Source organism: Pogona vitticeps, chromosome 2 (genome assembly GCF_051106095.1).
Source record: "Pogona vitticeps strain Pit_001003342236 chromosome 2, PviZW2.1, whole genome shotgun sequence".
In the NCBI taxonomy this organism is placed as follows: domain Eukaryota; kingdom Metazoa; phylum Chordata; class Lepidosauria; order Squamata; family Agamidae; genus Pogona; species Pogona vitticeps.
In genome coordinates this window covers 57,640,339-57,659,838 of record NC_135784.1, presented here as the reverse complement: position 1 = coordinate 57,659,838, position 19,500 = coordinate 57,640,339, and the positions used below count along the sequence as shown (strand labels likewise).

The 19,500-nt window shown below is 41.1% G+C and overlaps 1 protein-coding gene across 4 annotated transcripts in view; it reads left to right on the top strand.

Moving 5' to 3' along the window:
* The window catches only part of NR2C2 (nuclear receptor subfamily 2 group C member 2), a 69,348-nt gene extending 50,951 nt beyond the window's left edge, over window positions 1–18,397 (top strand). The window contains exons 12-16 of one of the 4 annotated variants that reach the window (XR_013541623.1): window positions 2,092–2,231; window positions 4,179–4,277; window positions 7,714–7,851; window positions 15,716–15,821; window positions 17,223–17,337. Coding sequence is in view for 3 of the 4 variants with exons in the window: in XM_020802809.3 (XP_020658468.2) it covers window positions 2,092–2,231; window positions 7,714–7,851; window positions 15,716–15,821; window positions 17,223–17,397 (559 nt within the window). In the remaining variant the exon portion in view is untranslated. Of the gene's footprint in view, window positions 1–2,091; window positions 2,232–4,178; window positions 4,278–7,713; window positions 7,852–8,407; window positions 8,582–10,047; window positions 10,283–15,715; window positions 15,822–17,222 lie in introns of those variants that run through there. The other 3 variants (XM_020802809.3, XM_078385235.1, XM_078385236.1) reach the window with 3 other exon arrangements.
* The last annotated feature ends 1,103 nt before the right edge of the window (window positions 18,398–19,500 follow it).

Here is a 19,500-nt window from a genome sequence, read left to right as displayed (position 1 = left end):
TTTTGGCTTGATGGGGAATTTCTAAATTATTCTGAGGTGCCTTTTAAGTTGTATGTGTTTCAGTATGGTATAGACTGCTGGAACTTAGTAGAATTATCAGGATTCTACCATTTTGATAACTGAGACATTACAACCACATTTGTTAGCAACATAAACTAAGGATTTTCCTGCAGGTGTTTTTAGTGCTCTGAAGAGACAAGGCTGGAGATGTCATGCTAAGTCTGCAGAGCTATAAAGAAACCAGCTCAACTCACCCTTGCTTATTGGACAAAGTTAACACAACTCTTTCATGCATCTCTTTTGCCCCCCCCCCCCCCGTTGCTCCTTGTTTTTTTTCCACATTTTCTGCTGAGTTCCGACTTAATGTTGTTCCTTCTGGTCTTCTGCTCCCATACAGTTTACAGCTCTGCAGACTCTTCATTCTCCTTCACCTATAGAACATCAGACTCTTTTATATCCCTTGTCAGTTCTTACAAGATGTTAGTTTATTTTCCTTCTCAATTTCTTCCCATTCTCAGTGAATAATTAGCTTTTTTTCATATCCTAATTTATTCCAGCCCACTTTCTTCATTTCCCCTTCATATTCAAGCCTGTCACCCATAATTCCTTCGCTAATTCTAATTTGGTTGCCATTGTGTATGTATCAATATTTTCTGGTACAGAATCATTCTTTTTGGTATTACATAGGCCTCATTCATTATTTTCGAAGAACATAACTTTATTCATATCTTGATTAAATAGTACAAAAAGTAGCACCTTCTCATAAATCGAAGTTTGCTGTTTTCTTTCTACATAACAAGCTCTATCTCATTTTGATTTGAAAGTTTTAGTTCTGATTTCTGTTACTTATGGGCTGAAATCCTGTTCATGCAGCTATACTAGGTAAGACTGATGACATTATCAACCTTACATGGCATAGCTGTGAATAAGATTCCACCACTGTGTTTTTGTTTTTTATAGGAATTGCTTGGAAACCCTTATTAGGATTAAAAAGTGGTATAAAACATTTTTATAAATAAGACAAAATTACTTTTTTTATGGTTTGAATATTTCTATGGTATCTGGAAATACCAATCATTGGTACTGATAATTAACATAAAGAATGACATTTCTGTCTAAAGACAGAGGTAATCATAGAACATCCTGTGCTCTGCAGTGCAATATTCAACAATCTTCTTTTTGCAATATCTGTGAAGTAATCATTTGCAAAATAAATTGGATCTACAGTATTTACCTTTTTAGAGCTACAGCCCCACGGTCTGTTATTGCAGCACATTGGCTATGTAAATCCATATGCTTAAGATGCACTTAATATATCTTTTCATGTTCATTTTCATATAGTACCACTGACTGACTTTTTGAAATTACTTTGGGACGGGAATAAATGGCAGCCAATGAGATTGTGGGACAACCAGTCAAGAAGGTAGCTTGAGGTACAGCTGATCTCAGTTATCTTCTATACCTCATAAATTGATGTTCATGTATAAATACAAGTTCACATATGTGTTACAGCAGATCAGAGCATTGAATCATTAAAATACAAAAATACCCTGATTCAGTGTTATGAGGACCAAGCAGAACCAGAAACTATTCAGAGATCTTACCCCTAACCAGAGATTATAGCAGTTAGTTCTGTTTGCTCCATAATGAGAAAAAATAACTCTACAGTAGAGCGTTCTTTCTCCTCTTTTTTTGCTTTCAGTATTGACATTTATGAACAATTTTGGAATACGTAAAAATGTCACGCCTCCAAACCTGCATTTTTTTCTCATTCAGTGGTTCCCAACCTTGGGTAACCCTGGTGCTCTTCGACTGCAAATTCCAGAAGTCTTCCTCACCAGTCCAGGGTTTTTGGGAATTGCATTAAGAACACCTGGGTTACCTGCAGTTGGGAACCACTACATTAATTCATTTTTTTTCCCAGTACGACAGTGTTGCCAGATAGTCATTGCATTAAATACCATTTGGAAAATGATTTACATATGCTGGAATTTTAGGGTTCAGCAGTTCCAAAAATACGGAAAATATGATATGTAAAATAGGTTTTTTCTTTTTATAATATTTATAACTATTTCCTTTTAAAACTTTTAGGCAGGACTGTAATACAAGTCTTGTGCGGGCCTGCTGGAATGAACTGTTTACTTTAGGCCTTGCCCAGTGTGCACAGGTGATGAGTTTGTCAACTATTTTGGCAGCTATTGTCAACCATCTCCAAAACAGCATACAGGAAGGTTAGTGTGATTTAATTTTTTTAACACTTGAGGCAAAATATGCTAACTGAATTGTGATGTCAGTAGAATTTGCTACAACTTTGTGTGTATAGATAGGATCAGGGTGTTAAAAGGGTTGTAAGGCTGCAGTAAAGCTTTTGCTGAGTATTTTCTAGGAATGTTAGCCCTGTTCATGCATTATTCACATGTAGGATGTTCCTATGTTGAAACAGAAGCAGAGATGCAATTTTATCCCACTCCTGATGTCCAGTTCCTTTATTAACATCCACATTTGAGAGTAAGTGTCATTCTTCCCAAACATGCAACTACAGGTGTACCTCGGTTTAAAAATTTAATGTGTTCTACTAGATGTTATGTAATGCAAAAAAATTCATGAACTGAAACGCGAATTGCCATAGGAACAGGGGCAGTGCTACAAATGTCCAGGCACAATGCATCCTGGTAAAACTTTCTTCGTACTCTGAAAAAACCCGGAAACCCCCCGGAAACTGAGGCATTATTTTCAATGGATTTTGCTTTGTATTACATTAACCGAGGCATTCGTAAACCAAGGTACCACTGAAGTTGCTTGCATGATGGGGCTGCACATGACCAGGAATGACACAGTGATCCATCAGTCATGTTGGTGACAGAGGAAGTAGATGGATGTAGAAAGAACAAATGATCCTTGTTTTTCAGTATAAGAAAGCCCTACATGTGAGTTTTGTCTGTATTATTCTTTCATCAGAAACAAGGTATGGAGGAAAATTATTTACATGTGATTCCTTCTTAGGTTAGTAGTTGAAGGGCCTTTGCTGTCATTGTGCCAGTATTTCTCTGGTTTGGAAAGCCTCTGTATATTTGAGACAAACTGAAAGATAGATTTGTAGTGTGCTGTCTTTATCCCCTTGTCTTTGTAAGGAATTTAAAAGTGCAATTGCAGTATATGTGGTTCCTTATTGGTGGAATTTTAAGGTGTGTGTGTGTACGTAGCAGTGTATATTTAGCTGCTGCCTCATGATTTGAATGGAAACTGTCCACTCAGCAGGTCAGGAAATTAGATAAAAGTCCAATATTTATTTGCTTGCATAATATTCTAACTTCTTGGTTTAAAGTACCCTTAAAGCAGTTGCTGACTTTCATAGTACTGGTATGAGAAATCTAGACTGAAAACACATGAAATGCTCCTTCAGGACAATACAGTAGATTCTTCTGACTTTCCAGTGTTTGTTTATTTTTGGAACTCCAGTAAGGAGATTTAAATATAGCAGAGAACGCTAAAAAGGCCATAGAACGTTGCTTTTCATAAGCAGAAAAGGCCGCTCATTGATTTCTTTCAGGTTTCCAGTCTGCTGTAGCTTTAACCCCTGCCTTATTATATGCTGTCGTCCCCCCACCACCACCACAGAAGTGACTTTTCAGATGTGTAGGAGGCTGTAATGACAGGTGGGAGGAACCATAAAATCCACATTGCAGGAGTCCCACTTATGTATCTCTTGAGCCAATCCACCATGTGGAACAGTGGTTGTAGCCTGTTGAATACACATGGAAAAGCTGATGGCAATAAACATTTGTTGCTTTGAAAGCCAGTGAATAACAAACTGCACTTGAAAAATATGGACGTCATGCAGGACTTCTTCAGATTGTAGAAGTTCTGGGCTGTAACAAAGTTATACAGTCTGGAACGGCATATCTTTCTCTTCTTGACTGTGTTCATCTCTGGTTGTAGCAGAATTTAATCCAAATAACATTAACTTGTAACCACCTGACAATAGAAATATTATATATAGGGAAACTGTTGGCTAGAATAATTCCATGTTATTAAGTGACAGACATAACGTAAGTATTTGGTGGGTTTGGTTTGGGGTATTTTCTCAAGTTTATTGTGCATTTAGAAAAGTATAAAGTGAGCAGTTATCATCATTTACTGATTTAATTTGTAAATCCTTTCAAACTTAATTATAATAGGCAGGTTCCGCCCCCCCAGGCAAGGCCCTCAAAAACAACAGAACTGATGTAGTTCCTCTGGGCAAGGAAAGAGGCAGGATATTCAGAGGCCATGGAGAGGTAGGTGCCCTACGTTTGACTAAGTGTAGGGCTGTAAGATTTTCCTGCATCCCATGCTGGTGGGGGTATAAAACAGATTTGTGGAAATAATAGAGTAAGATTTACTGGCCTCACAGTGAAGGATCACAGTAGATAGGCTGTTGCAACTATGAAGCTGTAGTAAAAGGTGCTTTGTGTTAAATTGGTTCTTTGTGGTGAGGGGTAAAGTAGAATATAATGTGCTGTTTCTTGAGCTCTGTTTTGGGTCTGGATGGGGACTGTAGATCAGATTTTTTTTAATGATGGTACAAGAAAAAATGAGGTGTCTGTTATGTCCAGACAACTTTGCTAGACCACATGCAGTCTGGTCTTAAGTGAGGTCTGCTATAGCACTAGGTGGCGGTTTTGGATAGCCTCTTCTGAACCATATTCATTATTCCCAGGTCAAATATATCTGAAAAGGAACAGTTCTTGTCTCTCTCCTGCAATGGATAACTTCCCCACATAGGATCTTAACTAGCTGCTTAAATCCTCCACCTGAAATTCTGTTTGAAGATCATTCTATTGAAGAATTCCATTCTATGAAGGAATTAACCTCATGGTGGTCATATCCTAGATAGTACTGAAAGCCTGCCTGTGTCTGTTGAGGAGAAGCTGTTTCTTTGATCTTGGTTTGTGAAATAAACCAAACATTTATCCCTAGAGCAGGGGTCTCAAACATGCGGCCCGGGGGCCATTTGCGGCCCACCGGATGATAGTTTGTGGCCCCCACCTTGCCTGTCCCCCCGAAGTGCCCACGCGTCCTCTGCTGTCAAGAGTCAGAAAAAGCTTCACCTCGCTCGCCAACTCTCTCCCAAGACAGCGCCTCTTGCACCCTCCATCCGGAACTGCAGCCTGCCAGCCAGCCCGCCTGTCTGCCACCTGGCAGGCTGCAGTTCCAGATGGAGGGTGCAAGAGGTGCTGTCTTGGGGGAGAGCCGGCGAGTGAGGCACGCTGCCAGCCCTTTTCCCCAAGCACCCGAGCCGCCGCTGAGTGATGCCTGAGAGTGGCGCTCGCTCCCAGTCCGTCCTGAAAGAGCACCTCCAACAGCACCACCAACAGCAGCTGCCACCACCACCACTTCTTCCAGGGAAACTCTCTGGCTCTCTTTCTCTCTCGACACTCAAAGCACTAGCCTAGCCAGCGGCCGCCTCAGCACCTAGCGGTGCTTCCTCCTCCTCTTTGTCTTGCTTCAGCTGCCTCGGCTCTGGAGGCTGCCTGGGCTCACCTCGCAAAGTTTGCTCCTCTGTCGTGGTGGGGGTAGCTGCTGCTGCTGAGTGCGCCTTTTTCTGATGGGGGCCCTCAGAGGAAGGTTGCCGGAACTCTCTCTCTCTGTCTGTCTGTCTCTCTCTCTCTCTCTCTCTGTGTGTGTGTGTGTGTGTGTGTGTGTGTGTGTGTGTGTGTGTGTGTGTGTGTGTGTGTGGCCCCCGCCCCATTCTGTTTAATTTCGCGGGTACCTATGGGGGCTTTTCTTCTTTGGCAAGGCGATGCTTTGAGGGTTTAAAAAAAAATTATGTCGTCCCCCTCCCGCTATGCGGTCACCGGCGCTCCCTCCCTTCTTGCTTCTTCGTCCTGCTGCTGTTGGTGGTAGTAGTGAAGAAGGAGCCGGAGGGGGTCGTGGCCCGTGACGAGGGCTCTCGTGTCCCCTCCTCCTCTTCCTCCTCGGAGCCCCAGCTGGGCTAAGGAAACTCCTGGGCTGTTTCCTCGGGCTCGATGCGGCTCAGCCTCACCCAGACTCTGCCTCCAGCGGCCCCCAGATAAATTGAGTTTGAGACCCCTGCCCTAGAGTAAACACTGTGTTGCACTGTTTTCAGGATACAGTGCCATCAAATTTTTTGTCAGGACCCCATCTTGGGTCAGAGGAGATGCAACACAAATTAGATGTACAAATATAAAACAACACTGGATCTACACAAGATACCAGGCCATTTTACTAACTGCACATATCTTACAAACAAAATTGTCCTGTATCCAGATGCTGAGTGATAAGAATATGTTGCCCTGCTATATTAACCCAGTTTCACCAGATTACAGTTCATTTCATGAGGGGCGTAGCAGCATCTGCCACATTAGCCCCATTGTTTCTCCAGAGCAGCCATTTTCACTTTTTTTTTTTTTGCCAAGGCCATGAACACAGTATGAAAAAAAACAAGTTGAATTGGGATTATGTGAATCACATGACAAACCTTATTAGATGGTATGTGAAGAATTGTTCACTGTCTGTGGCCTGTGTTCAAACGTGTCAGTGCCCCCATGGGCTATATAGTCCCATTGAGAATGCTCCTGAAGACACCTATCAGGCAGTAATTTCTCCTGATACTTCCATATGCATTAATCAGTTAAGAATGCCTTAGCTGACACTGGGTATTACCATAAGTATTGAGAGCCACCTTTCCTGCCTACAGGACTTGGACATTTCTTTTCCTTTGACTTCACTCTTCCGTTGACAAAGCAAAATTGTACTTTATGTGATCTATCTTTCTGGTCAGCAGAGAGTGAACAGTCTCATTACTGCTTGGTTATCTCTTAACAGATCAGGGACTGCTCTGCGAATTGGCCGGCACACTTTTATGCCCCCCCCGGCCACCTCTGTCCCACCCATATTTGAAAATCCTTTCTGTAGTTTTAATATTTCAGGGAAATTTCTTGTTTTGAGCTACAACTTTAATACTATCAATGAAGTCAAGCTCTGGAACCTCTTTCATGGCAGAAGAGGAATTTTTCTGCCGGCCATGCCTTTTTGAGCAAAATCAGTTAACTCTTTCTTGTTAATAGTTCATAGTAAATCCAGCTTTTTAAGTTTGAATTATGCTGTTTTCCCCACTACAGAGTTTGGCATAGAACCAGTTCTACATTTCCCCAACAAAAACCCCACACCTGGCCTTTCTCTGTGCAATACTCCATTGTTTTTCTCATTGTTGGTATTGTTAACAAAATTACAGAAGGTGGACTGCTATTCTTAGTGAAACAAAGAGGAGATATAGAACGTATTATTAAAACTATAGAACAACAAAAGAAGTGAGGACAAGCTGTTGAGTCTAGTCTTTAAAGCTGTACATTTCTAAATATCAGTCATCTTTTAGTTTTAATAGAAAGTGTCAGTCATCTTTTAAACATCTTGAGAGTCCCCCCCCCCCAGGTTTCTTGGTTTTATGTCTCCTGTGAACATTTGGTCATATCCCAAATCTCATGTAACTTCCTATTTCTGCAGGTTTCTGCTCTACAGATTAAATTTTACTGAGTAATCAGGAGTATAGAAAAGGGTCTGATTATACACCAATTTTTTAAAAAAATTGCTTGTGAGACAACATGAATTTGAACAGTTTGAAATGGATAAGAACGTGAGGAAGACAAGATATTTGGTTGACTTTCAAGTAAAATTCTGCTTTCCTAAGAAATATGTAATGTCTACTTGTAGATAAACTTTCCGGAGACCGAATAAAACAAGTGATGGAACACATTTGGAAGCTTCAGGAGTTCTGTAACAGCATGGCTAAACTTGATATTGATGGATATGAATATGCTTACCTTAAAGCTATAGTCCTTTTTAGTCCTGGTAAGGTATTTTGTAATTATTTTGGTAGTGTTTTCTTGTCTTAAATGGTATTTAGATGCTGAATGTAGAACAGGTTGATATTGTAATTCCAACTGGGATGTCAGTGGGGAAGAAACAGTCATATGAATGAGCTATAAGAAGGAATTTTTGATTTGATTTCTTTATTGTGTTGGCTTTTGGCTCTTGATTTCAGTGAAATCAACAAGTGTCTTTTTTAAGATCAAAATTTAAATAACCAAATTCTCAATTCTCTTTCCTGTTTTTTATCTTTCCACATCTGTAATAACTGATGTCATGGCAGCATGATATCAAGTAATACACACAACAAACTAAGAATTTTCCTAGTGCAAATCATATAAAGCTTGAGGAGTGTAACGAGTCTGTCAGGCTTTTTTCCATGGCTTGCAGAATACTACTGAACCACCTCCCCCCCCCCCATGGAGGTTCTTTATAGCCATGATCCAGTCTGCAGGCTCTTAAATTCATTATTGCTGTGCTGGTGGAGTTACCCCAATCATAGGTTTATAATCTTTTGCTCTTCACTGTTGATTTTCAGTACATCCTACATAAAGAGCACCTGAAGTGCTGCCCTTGTGCAACTCCATCCTCAAGAATCCCCTCTCATGTTTATACTTCAGATTAGCAGCATTCCTTTGAATATTGATGTCATTTTCTGGTTTTATTATAATTAGTGTACTTGCTCCTATTTTTACAATATACAGAATCAATTTACCCTGGTTTTATTACTATGTTTTCATTTCAATTTTGCATGTTTTCTTAAGTATCCAATGAACATGGAATGTCATTCATTAATATGTCCAAAAAAGCAAATGCCATACAGTGGTGCCCCGCTTTACGACAATAATGCATTCCATTAAAATCGCTGTTAAGTGAAATTGTTGTCAAGAGAAAGTAAAAACCCCATCGAAATGCATTGAAAATCAGTCAATGCGTTCCAGTGGTGGAAATACCTGTTCGTCCAACGAAGATCCTCCATAGGGGAAGCCATTTTGCATCGCTGTCTTCCAGAAATAGGTCCGGAAAACAGCGGGGAGCCATTTTGAAAACCTGCCAATAAGCTGTTTTTAATCATCGTGAAGCGAAAAATTGGTTCCCGAAGCAGGGAACTGATCGTCGTAAAATGAAAAAAACCCATTGGAATCATCGTTTTGCGATCGCTATAGCAATCGCAAAAAACTCATCGTCAAGTGATTTCATTGTCTAACGGGGTAATCGTCAAGTGGGGCACCACTGTGTATCAGAGAAGCATAAAAGAAATATGCTGAAAAGAGAAAAATAAGTCAGCATTTTAAAAAAATATTGGAAAATATCTTTCCTTCAAAAAGTCATATTTTCAACATTTGTCTTATTATCAATGAAAACTGTACAGCAATTATACAATCACTAATTCTAGAAAAGCTGAGTGAAATGAAATACATTATTCACCTGCACCTGTTTGGTGGAGAAAACTGACCAGTGATCTGACAAGGATGCTCAAAATGCATTTTTCTATCTTCTATCCTGAATTTTGGGTTTAAGGGGGAGGAGAGGAAAACGACAGACAAAGAAAATACCTACTGGTTGTTGTAAGTTTTTCGGGCTGTTTAGCCGTGTTCTGGAGGTTTCTTTTCCTAACGTTTTGTCAATCTCTGTGACCGGCATCTTCAGAGGACAGGAGCTAGAACTCTGTCTGTGTTCTGAACCTACAACAACCATTGGATCCTGGCCGTGAAAACCTTCAAGAATACAAATTATCTACTATTTCTACGCTCTTCCCTCTAAACATACAAAACAAATCCTCTTGTGAGCTTGGTGCTTAACTAGAGTTAAGGGAAATTTTGCAGACAGTGGACCACCTTTGCCTTCCAAGTATTATTCTCCATGCAAGTTAAAGAAAGCGTCCCACCATATTTCTGGATGGGCAAAAAAGCAATTGTTGAGAATCACAGATGCTAGATATCTGTTCAGCAAAGTACATCCTTCTACAATGCAATTGGTGTATTCAGCTCTGAAAGATTTCCAGAGATAGAATAGTTTGTACCTCATTTAACTTCAGAATGTTATGTGCCATCAAGTTGCCACTGATTTCAGTGTAAATACATATTAAAGCTGAAGAGACAGTTTCGGACCTACATTGTTCTATGATCTTGTACAGCTACCTTGACAAACATCAGCATTTAATGTTTTAAATTACAGTACACAGATTCTGCTTCCAAACATCTAAATGTTGGTCTGTGGTTCCATGAGGGAAGTAGGCTTCAGAAGAAGAGCTTTAAATGTATTCTATAGCTTTCCTACAAGAGCAGGTACTACAAAGAGATTGTCCATGTACAGTGGTCAAGAAATTCATGTCACGCAGCTCAATATTTATTATCACGGCCTGGAAAAAAAATTTAAATAAATATTTCTTATTGTATTTTTTCTACTTTTCTATCCGTTGCAACCAGAGTGATTTATTAGAATATGTTCCATTCATTTCATCTTGTCTTATACTCTCTAACAGAATATTAATCTAATCTACTTAAATGGCTTGAAAATTTTTAGAATATCTCACCATTCAGCAGGACCAGACTATAGCCTTGCAATTTATGTTAACAAATTTAAACTAGGCACTTGTTCACTTTTATTTGTATGTAACAAAGCATACAAACCCAAAATAAATTGTATTATGTACACGGGAATCACTGATTTATACCCTCAGACTTGGGTTGCTTTATTACCTGTGTGCCTGTGGGGTCATGAAGCTTGTATTTTGAATGCCTTTCTTTTGAATGTCTCCAGCAAAAATAAAACTGAAAGCAAAAGCACCCGGCCTCTTAAAGAGCACGGTTCCCTCCCACCCCAGGATGTGTCCTTGTTCGGTTGAAATTGAGAGCAGGGAATCTCCATATTCTCCAGCATGGGACTACTCTACATTATCCTGCAGAGCTATATCTCTATGTGCCGCTCAAACTCTCTTCTCAAAAGAAGAGGGCAGTTTTCCTTTTGCAATGGGAGGGGAAGGGGAGGACTGCAGGATTAGGGAGAGAGAAGAGAGAGGGTTGTCAAAGAAACATTTTTCACTCATCACAGACGAGTGGACAAGTGCATTTTTCAATCCGTTTATTATCCTTTTCTCTACATGTAACACACCACCATAACACACCACCAGCTGCCTAGAGTGGTCCTCACCGACCAGATAGGCAGGTATAAATTAAATTAAATTAAATAAATAAATAAATAAATAAATAAATAAATAAATAAATAATCTTAATCGCAATCAAATAGAATGAAAATGATTTATACTGTCTCAGTATATGCATACTAATTGGTTAAGTCTGCACCTCTGCAGAGGTCTCCGGAATATTCTAGAGCTGAAACAAGCATTCACTAGGACTGCCCCTTAGTGCACATGGTCCGCCCCTCCTAGCAATTGCCTCAGTTCCTTTTTGCTGCTGCTGAAGTCTCATATCTTGAGCTCCATTCGTGCGAATTTGTTCTTTCTGAAAGAAAACAATTTGTCTTTTCACTAATCGTATCTCTACTTGATTCATTATCTGTCATCACCCTTTTCCGCCCCCCTTCCCCTCTCCTTTTTCCCACCTTTTATGGCCCCAATGGGCCCCTTCAAGAAGTGCACTTCTTGCATGGATAAACTGCCGATCTCTGACAGACACAACGCTTGCCTGTTCTGTCTCAGAGAATCACATCAACCATCCACTTGCCCCAACTGTATATTCGGCCTGTTTGAGACCCAAATCCTTGGCTGGCTCCATGTCTGGGTGAGAATCTGGATCGATGCCCATTTCTGATCCAGTTACCGTTAAAAAGAGGAAATCTAAACTCCACCATACCGAAGATACTGGCCACTTCAATACCATTGCTTTCCAGCCTCCAAGTCATTTGAGACTGCCGGTATTGCCAGGCTCACAGACTTATCGTCAAAACACCAGTTTATTTTGAACCGCCACCTAAACTGTACCGCCACCGCCATCGGTACTGGCACCACAAACAGTTCATCGATCCTCGTATGCAATATGCATACTACTATTCATCCAACTCGTCTGCCTCTTCATCTCCTTGGTACCAGCCTACCTATTCCTACGGTGAACCCTTGGACATTGAGAGTTTTCCGGTTCCGGTACCAAAGTCCCGTACCAGAAACCATAAGTGACACACAAATGCTACCTCGGTCCCAGCGGTACTGAAGAAGTCTAAGTCGTGTTCTCGACACTCCACACCAGCCCCCTCTTGGGACCGATCATCATCCATACAGGCCATTACAATTTATGCAGGCCCTCCTCCCGATACTGTAGAGTCTTCGAAACCTCAGAAGAGGAAGCCAGACCCTCCTGCACAAGCAGTACAGGGAAAACACGACGCTATACCTTCTAAACTTCAGCGAGTTGAACCTTCTCCCAATACTTTCACATCTTCTTCCTCTCAACAATCTTACTCTGACTCTTCAGAGTCCTTGCCACTTCAGGAGTCTCCACCTAATCTTGCTACTCCCAACTTGGACATCGCCGATGCCAATCCTCCTTCCCCATCTGAGGATTTCGCATCATACTCCCAACTTCTCCTTCACATCACCAAGGCCATGGACCTTGACGTCCAACATCCTACCCATCTGAATCAGACAAAGTATACGAAGATATTGATGAAGATCAACCCCCTTTTGCATGAGGTTCATTCCACCATTAATGAAACTTGTCAAACAGTCCTGGACCAAGCCCTCTTCGGTATCACAAATCTCCTGAAGGGTAGAAAATCTCTATAAAATCCATGGTACCAGCACTGACTTCCTCTCCAAACATCCCCCACCTAATTCTGTGATTGTGGATGCCACTCAGACTCATTCCCGAAACTGTTCCCAAATAACAAAGAGGGTAAAAAATTAGATATAATCGCTTGTAGAATTTACTCACTCACTTCATTTACCCTCTGCATTGCAAATGACCTAGCAGCTATGAGTCGGATGAATTGCAAGAACAAAATTACAGTTTAACATTAAAGATTTTCTATACAGTGGTGCCCCGCACAGCGAGGTTAATCTGTTCCGGATTAACCTTCGCTGTGGGAAACATCGCTGTGCGGGAGGGAAAAAGCCATAGAAACGCATTGAACTTTGGCTTTCAAACTCACCGTTCAGCGAAGTTCCTCCATAGGCGGCAGCCATTTTCGCGCCCTCCCCTCGCAGAACGAGGGTGCCAAAATGGCTGCCATCAGCTGTTCGACGGGTCAAAAATGGCCGCTGGAACAGGCGAAAGGGGCCGGGGCGCAGCGTTTTCGCGCCCTTGGTAAGCAAGGGGAGCACGCGAAAACGCTGCCGGAAGCCCCGAAATGGTTGCGCGCAGCCATTTCGGGCCTTCCGCAGCGTTTTCGCGGCTCCCCTTGCTTACCAAGGGCGCGAAAACGCTGCGCCCTGGCCCCTTTCGCCTGTTCCAGCGGCCATTTTTGACCCGCCGAACAGCTGATCAGCGGGTCGCAAAGCGAAGGTCGGTAAGCGAGCAGCTTACCGACCTTCGCTCTGCGATTTTCGCCCATTGGGGCCGTCGTTGTAGAGCGAATTCATCGCTCTACGGTGCGCTCGTTGTGCGAGGCACCACTGTACATTGGTTCAGTAGTCATTTAGGATGGGAACTTGAGCCAGGAAATCAGAAGACTGACAATTGGAAGGACAGATCTGAAGGAGATAGATAATATGCTGTAGTTAAACTGGAGACAAAGGTAATACTACAGAGTTCCTGATTACTGTGTACCAGCATGAAACTTGTAAGAAAGGAAGTTGATTCATTTGGAAGCTATGCTAGAGAAGAGATTTATGAACACCCTGGACCACTAGAAAGACAAATAAGTGAGTTCTAAATTGAAATAGGCCTGAGCTCTAACAAGAAGTTAAAGTGATTAAATGGAGGCAGTTGTACTTTGGACATGTCATGAGACAGCAAGGTGTACTGAAAAGGATAATAATACAGTACTAGTGACAGAGGTGCAGTATTACCAGGATACACCAGGTGGCGCTAACAGTAGAAAACCTCCCTGAGAGATGAAGACGCCAAACAATATGTAGTGTTGATAGAAGTATAGTTGTATTATTTACAGGATATATACACAAATATACAGCTTAGTCCTTGTTTCCAGTCCAAGGTCATGCATAGCAGTTCAGCAGGGTTCAATGCGTAAATCAGAGTCAAAGTCCTTGTAAATTAGTTCAGTAGTCATTTACCATATGAGCAGGTCGTCCAGGATCTTTCCACTACAACACCAACACCAACCAACCCACAGAGTGTGTGTGCTAGGTCTGCTAGCTTTATCTCAGGATTATCCAGTCCTGAGATTTCTTCCTCAACTGTCACACTTAACTCAGCTGTATAAATTCTAGCTATACATATTTTTACAGCTCTGATCCTGACAGATACTTACAGAATTGTATTCAACAATTCCACCAGGTTTAGTTTAAACGTGTCAACTAGGAAAAGCAGAAGGCAGTAGGAAAAAAGAAAGACCTGACATGGTATTGATTGACCAAAAAGAAAGCTCTTTACAAGAATACTAAATATAAGATACACAAAAATTTGCATCACTTTTGAAATAGGAAATACGTGCTGTATTCAGCTGCAGTGCTGTCCATTTTTGTGTAAATAAGTGACTTTATATTGCAGTAGCCCCAAACCTTTTCTGAATCGCAGACCTGTTGAGGGGGTGGGGCACCGCTCATGGAGGAGCGAAGTGCGCTCAGAGAGGGGTGCGCATGAGGGGAGGGGCATGCTCACACACATGCATGGAGGGGAGGGGCGCAGATGACGGGCCATGTGTGCGGGTGGGGATGTGCGGGGGGAGTGCATGGGGAGGAGATCTGTCTGGCATGGCCATGGACCAGTATCAGGCTGTGGTACCGGGGCTTGGGAACCTTTGATATACTGTATGTCTAAGGAGGCATGTACAAATGTGCTATTACTTGTGATTTCCTCTTTTTATTACAATCCAGTTTCTAAGAAACATGATGAAACTGATCATCAGTTGGAGAGTGTGTGGCAGTGGCTATATCTACTGATATAGACAGAATACAGTGGTGCCTCGCTAGATAGTTACCCCGCATGACAGTTTTTTCGCTAGATATTGACTTTTTGCAATCGCTATTGTTTCGTTTAGTCGTGTCCGACTCTTCGTGACCCCATGGACCAGAGCACGCCAGGCCCTCCTATCTTTCACTGCCTCCCGGAGTTGGGTCAGATTCGGTGACACTGTCCAACTATCTCATCCTCTGTCGTCCCCTTCTCCTCTTGCCTTCACACTTTCCCAACATTAAGGTCTTTTCCAGGGAGTCCTCTCTTCTCATGAGATGGCCAAAGTATTGGAGCCTCAGCTTCAGGATCTGTCCTTCCAGTGAGCACTCAGGGTTGATTTCCTTTAGAATTGATAGGTTTGTTCTCCTTGCAGTCCAGGGGATTCTCAAGAGCCTCCTCCAGCACCACAATTCAAAGGCATCAATTCTTCGGCGGTCAGCTTTCTTTATGGTCCAGCTCTCAATTCCATACATCCCTACAGGAAAAACCATAGCTTTGACTATTCGGACTTTTGCTATAGCGATTCGCAAAACAGTGATTCCTATGGGAATTTTGCTGGACAATGTTTGGTCCCTGCTTCGCTAGACGAAGATTTTGACAGCTTCCTCCGCGCTTGCAAAACAGGTGTACAATTATTTCGCGAAACAGCGATTTCATTGGAACGGATTATCATCGTCTAGCGAGGCACCACTGTACTGAGTATTCTGTGTAATGGGTAAGAAAAACCTAGCAGTCAGCAGTGGCACTGACAGTGACTTCAATTTTTTTTTAAGTGACAAAGAAATGAACAGTGGTTTTTTTTTTCCAAATTGTAGATCACCCTGGTCTAACAAGTTCCAGCCAAATAGAAAAATTCCAGGAGAAAGCTCAGATGGAATTGCAAGACTATGTTCAAAAAACCTATCCAGAGGATACATACAGGTATTTTATTTCAGAGGGAAGTGGCTTGTTTAAAGGGAAGGGGCGGGCCTTGCAAAACATAACTATAAAATTTTCTGATTAAAAACCAAAGGCACAATCTAGCCAAAGCCACTTTTTGGGTCTCTTTATGTCTTTTGGCAGAACTTTTGGCAGTCCTAAATATATTTACTATGTTGCTTCTGGGTAGACATTTATAAGAATGCATACAGTGGGACCTAAGATGCTTAACTTTGAGTAGATTGTGACAATGAAATCCACCATTCTTATGGATGTCTACCCAGAAGTAGATATTTATTGTTACTAGTTTGTAGATTTGTGACCAGTGGTAACTATTGTAGCTAAGCCTGGGAAAACTTCAGATAAAATAAAAAGGGACTTACTGCTATATTAATATGACAAGGAAAAGAAAAGATTGCTAATTTTAAAAACCCATCTTTTTGTTTGGATGCTACAATATAAGACATTCTGGCTTACAAAATTTGTTCCTTTATTTTTATATCAGACAGAACCATGAGAAGCAAATTTAATTTTTTTAGAAGCTGTCATACATTATATTTTATTTGGAAAATGTTCAGACTGCCAACTTCTTATAGACCACAGTTTTACTGTATTTGCCGGCGTATAAGATGACTGGGTGTATAAGATGACCCCCCAATATTTCCACTCAAAATGTAGAGTTTGTTATATATTTCCCATATAAGACTCTTCCGCATGCGTGATTCTGCTTTGGCTGCATCATGGGGTGAGTTCGTTTTGCCACTTTTGGTTCCTTTTGCTGGGAGAGAGCGAGGGTTTGCTGGAAGAAGGACAGCATCGGCACTGAGCAGCTGACTGTCAGGAACCAGCAGAGAGGCGGCAGCCATTTTGGAGAGGTGGCAGCCATTTTGAGAGGCAGCAGCCATGTGGTCGCATCTCAAAATGGCTGCCGCCTCTCTGCTGGTTCCCGACAGTCAGCTGTTCGGCGCTAGAGTCAGGCTGTTCCCAGGCTACCAAGGAAGAGCTCGGTCTACTCAGTCTTACTACCAGGTAAGTGACTTCGCTGTGTGAGAGAGGGAGGGTTTGCTGGAAGTGCGCCCGGCGTATAAGACGACCCCCCACTTCGAGGCATGTTTTTCAGGGCCAAAAAGTCATCTTGTATGCTGGCAAATATGGTCTATCAAAACCTGCTTAGTGTTCTAAGCTTTCTTTCCTGTTCCCAAGACATTATTTGAAAAATGCTTCCTGTTTGCTTAGAACTTTATTCATTCTTATTGCCAACTTTTATCAAGGCTGCTCCTTTTTCAGAAACCCCTCAGTAAATGCACAAGTGTCCGTTCTTTAGTTTTAGGACTCATAAGTATCAGACCCCCAGAGGTAATTTGAACTGTGCCTTTACATACTTCCACAACTTTCTTATTTCAGACTAGCCCGAATTCTTGTTCGCCTGCCAGCACTTAGACTGATGAGCTCTAGCATTACTGAAGAACTCTTTTTTACTGGGCTCATTGGAAATGTACCAATTGACAGCATCATACCCTATATCTTGAAAATGGAGACAGCCGAATATAATGGTCAAATAACAGGATCATCTTCCTAGAAGAATCAGTGTTTTTCTGGATCAGAGTACACTGTTTAACTTGGATAATATACTTTCCAACATATACCAATTTTTGTTGTTGATGTTACTTTCTCCTGTCTATATTGAAAGATAAGTCTTAAAAACAGTTCTGCAAAGCCTTTTTCTAGGACCCATTTCTGCCAGAAGAAAATATTTTAATTCCTTTTATTGAAAAGTCCACAGCGTATTGCTGAATGCGCTTCTTATTTAGAAACTGACAGTGACTTCAAATGCCAGAATGCTAATTTAGAAGAGTTAAATTAAAAACAGTGATCTGAATTTGAAGAGCTGCACATGGAAGTCTAGTCATGCATTGCGGTTCCCTGGTCCCCACTTCCTTTTACAACCTCTTATGGTCTCTTTCCTCCAAAAGGGCGCTCCTAAAAATCAAAGTTGTTTTCAGATTACTGTCTAATGAAGCATGGTGGGTTGTTGCAGAAGTGAAAGTTTTTCCTATGGACAAAAGGACTCTTTAAATTCAAGTCTGTATTTATGTATTTTTAAAAATCTTTTGAATTAATGTTTAAATTCTTGGGATATGGTAATTATCCACTTTTTAAAGCACTTGGTAAAGCTACAACATTGAAACTGTACATTGTCTTGCTTGTATAAGCAGAGTAAATCATTAATAGCATTTTAAATTACAGACACACTTTACTGATTTCTGTGGAAACACAACAAGCTGTGGATGACAATCATTTGTGCTACAAAATACCAGTTGTATATGTTTATTAGTAATACAGTTGTTTTAAGGATATTTCTATACTATTTGAAATTTAAACTTGGCTAAATTAATGTAACTGTTTACATTACAATGCAAAAGAAACATAATGTTATGTAGGATTTATTCACACTGAAGGATAGCATACTAACTTCTTGCATTTGTCATGAGAAAGTGGTCGGATTTTTAAAAGGCTTAGACCCAGCCTCCTGCTGTTTATTTACAAATGTTTCATCACAATATACTATTTAAAAATAACTGTTCTGTGTCCATCACAGTTTCAGTAACAACTGTGTGCTCCTGAGTGGTTGCATATACATTATAATTTCAAAGGAATTCCTTCTCTTTGAAACTTGAAAAGACAGTTCTTCACACAACACCTTATACCATCCTGATTCAACCTATATTTTTTTCATGTTGTGTTTATGGTCATGGACAAAAGAAAAAAAGGTTGAGAATGGCTGCTTTAGATGATGTGCTTTGTTCTGTAGTTTCTACACTGCAGTTAAGACTATGAAATTCCCTACATCAAAATGTAAGGATGGTTCTCAATTTAAGACAGCTTTAAAAGGAGACTAGGAAATTCATGACGAGTAAGGCTTACCAGTGGCTACTAGTTATGCAGGCTGCATGTTACCTCTAGGGCAGTGTTCCTCAACCTTGGGCCTCCAGATGTTCTTGGACTACAACTCCCAGAAGCCTTCACCACCACCTCTGCTGGCTAGGATTTCTGGGAGTTGAAGTCCAAGAACATCTGGAGGCCCAAGGTTGAGGACCACTGCTCTAGGGTATCAGGTGCTGGGAAACATGAGTGGGAGTATATATGCACTCTTATCCTGCCTGTCCGCTTCTAGCCACTGCCAGGTTGATAACTCAACAAATAGAATGCTAGACCAGTAGACTTTTGGGATGATCCAGGATGGTTCTCATTACACTTAAATATGTATATGTAGTCGCAACAACATGGACTTTACAGTGATGATTCCCTCAATTATATATACAATATTTTATTTTTCCACATCTCTTGTCTATGTGTAAGAACAGTCCCATATCTGAGGGATCCATGATAGAATCTCAGGAGACTCATTTGATTTAAAGTACTATGAAGTATACAGTAGGACCCCATATCCACTGGGGATTGGTTCCAAGCCCCCCACGGATACTGAAACCTTCATATAATCGCGAACACTGTGTATATTGCCTGGTAAAAAGGAAAAAAAATATTGTTCACATGCATTACCAGAACGGGTCACTAGAGAGAGCCAGACACTGCTATGTATTGTTCATTAATAAGTATTCATAGCATGGTCTCTGGCTCCCTCTATTGTCAGGTTCTGGTAATACATGTGAAAATAGTTTTT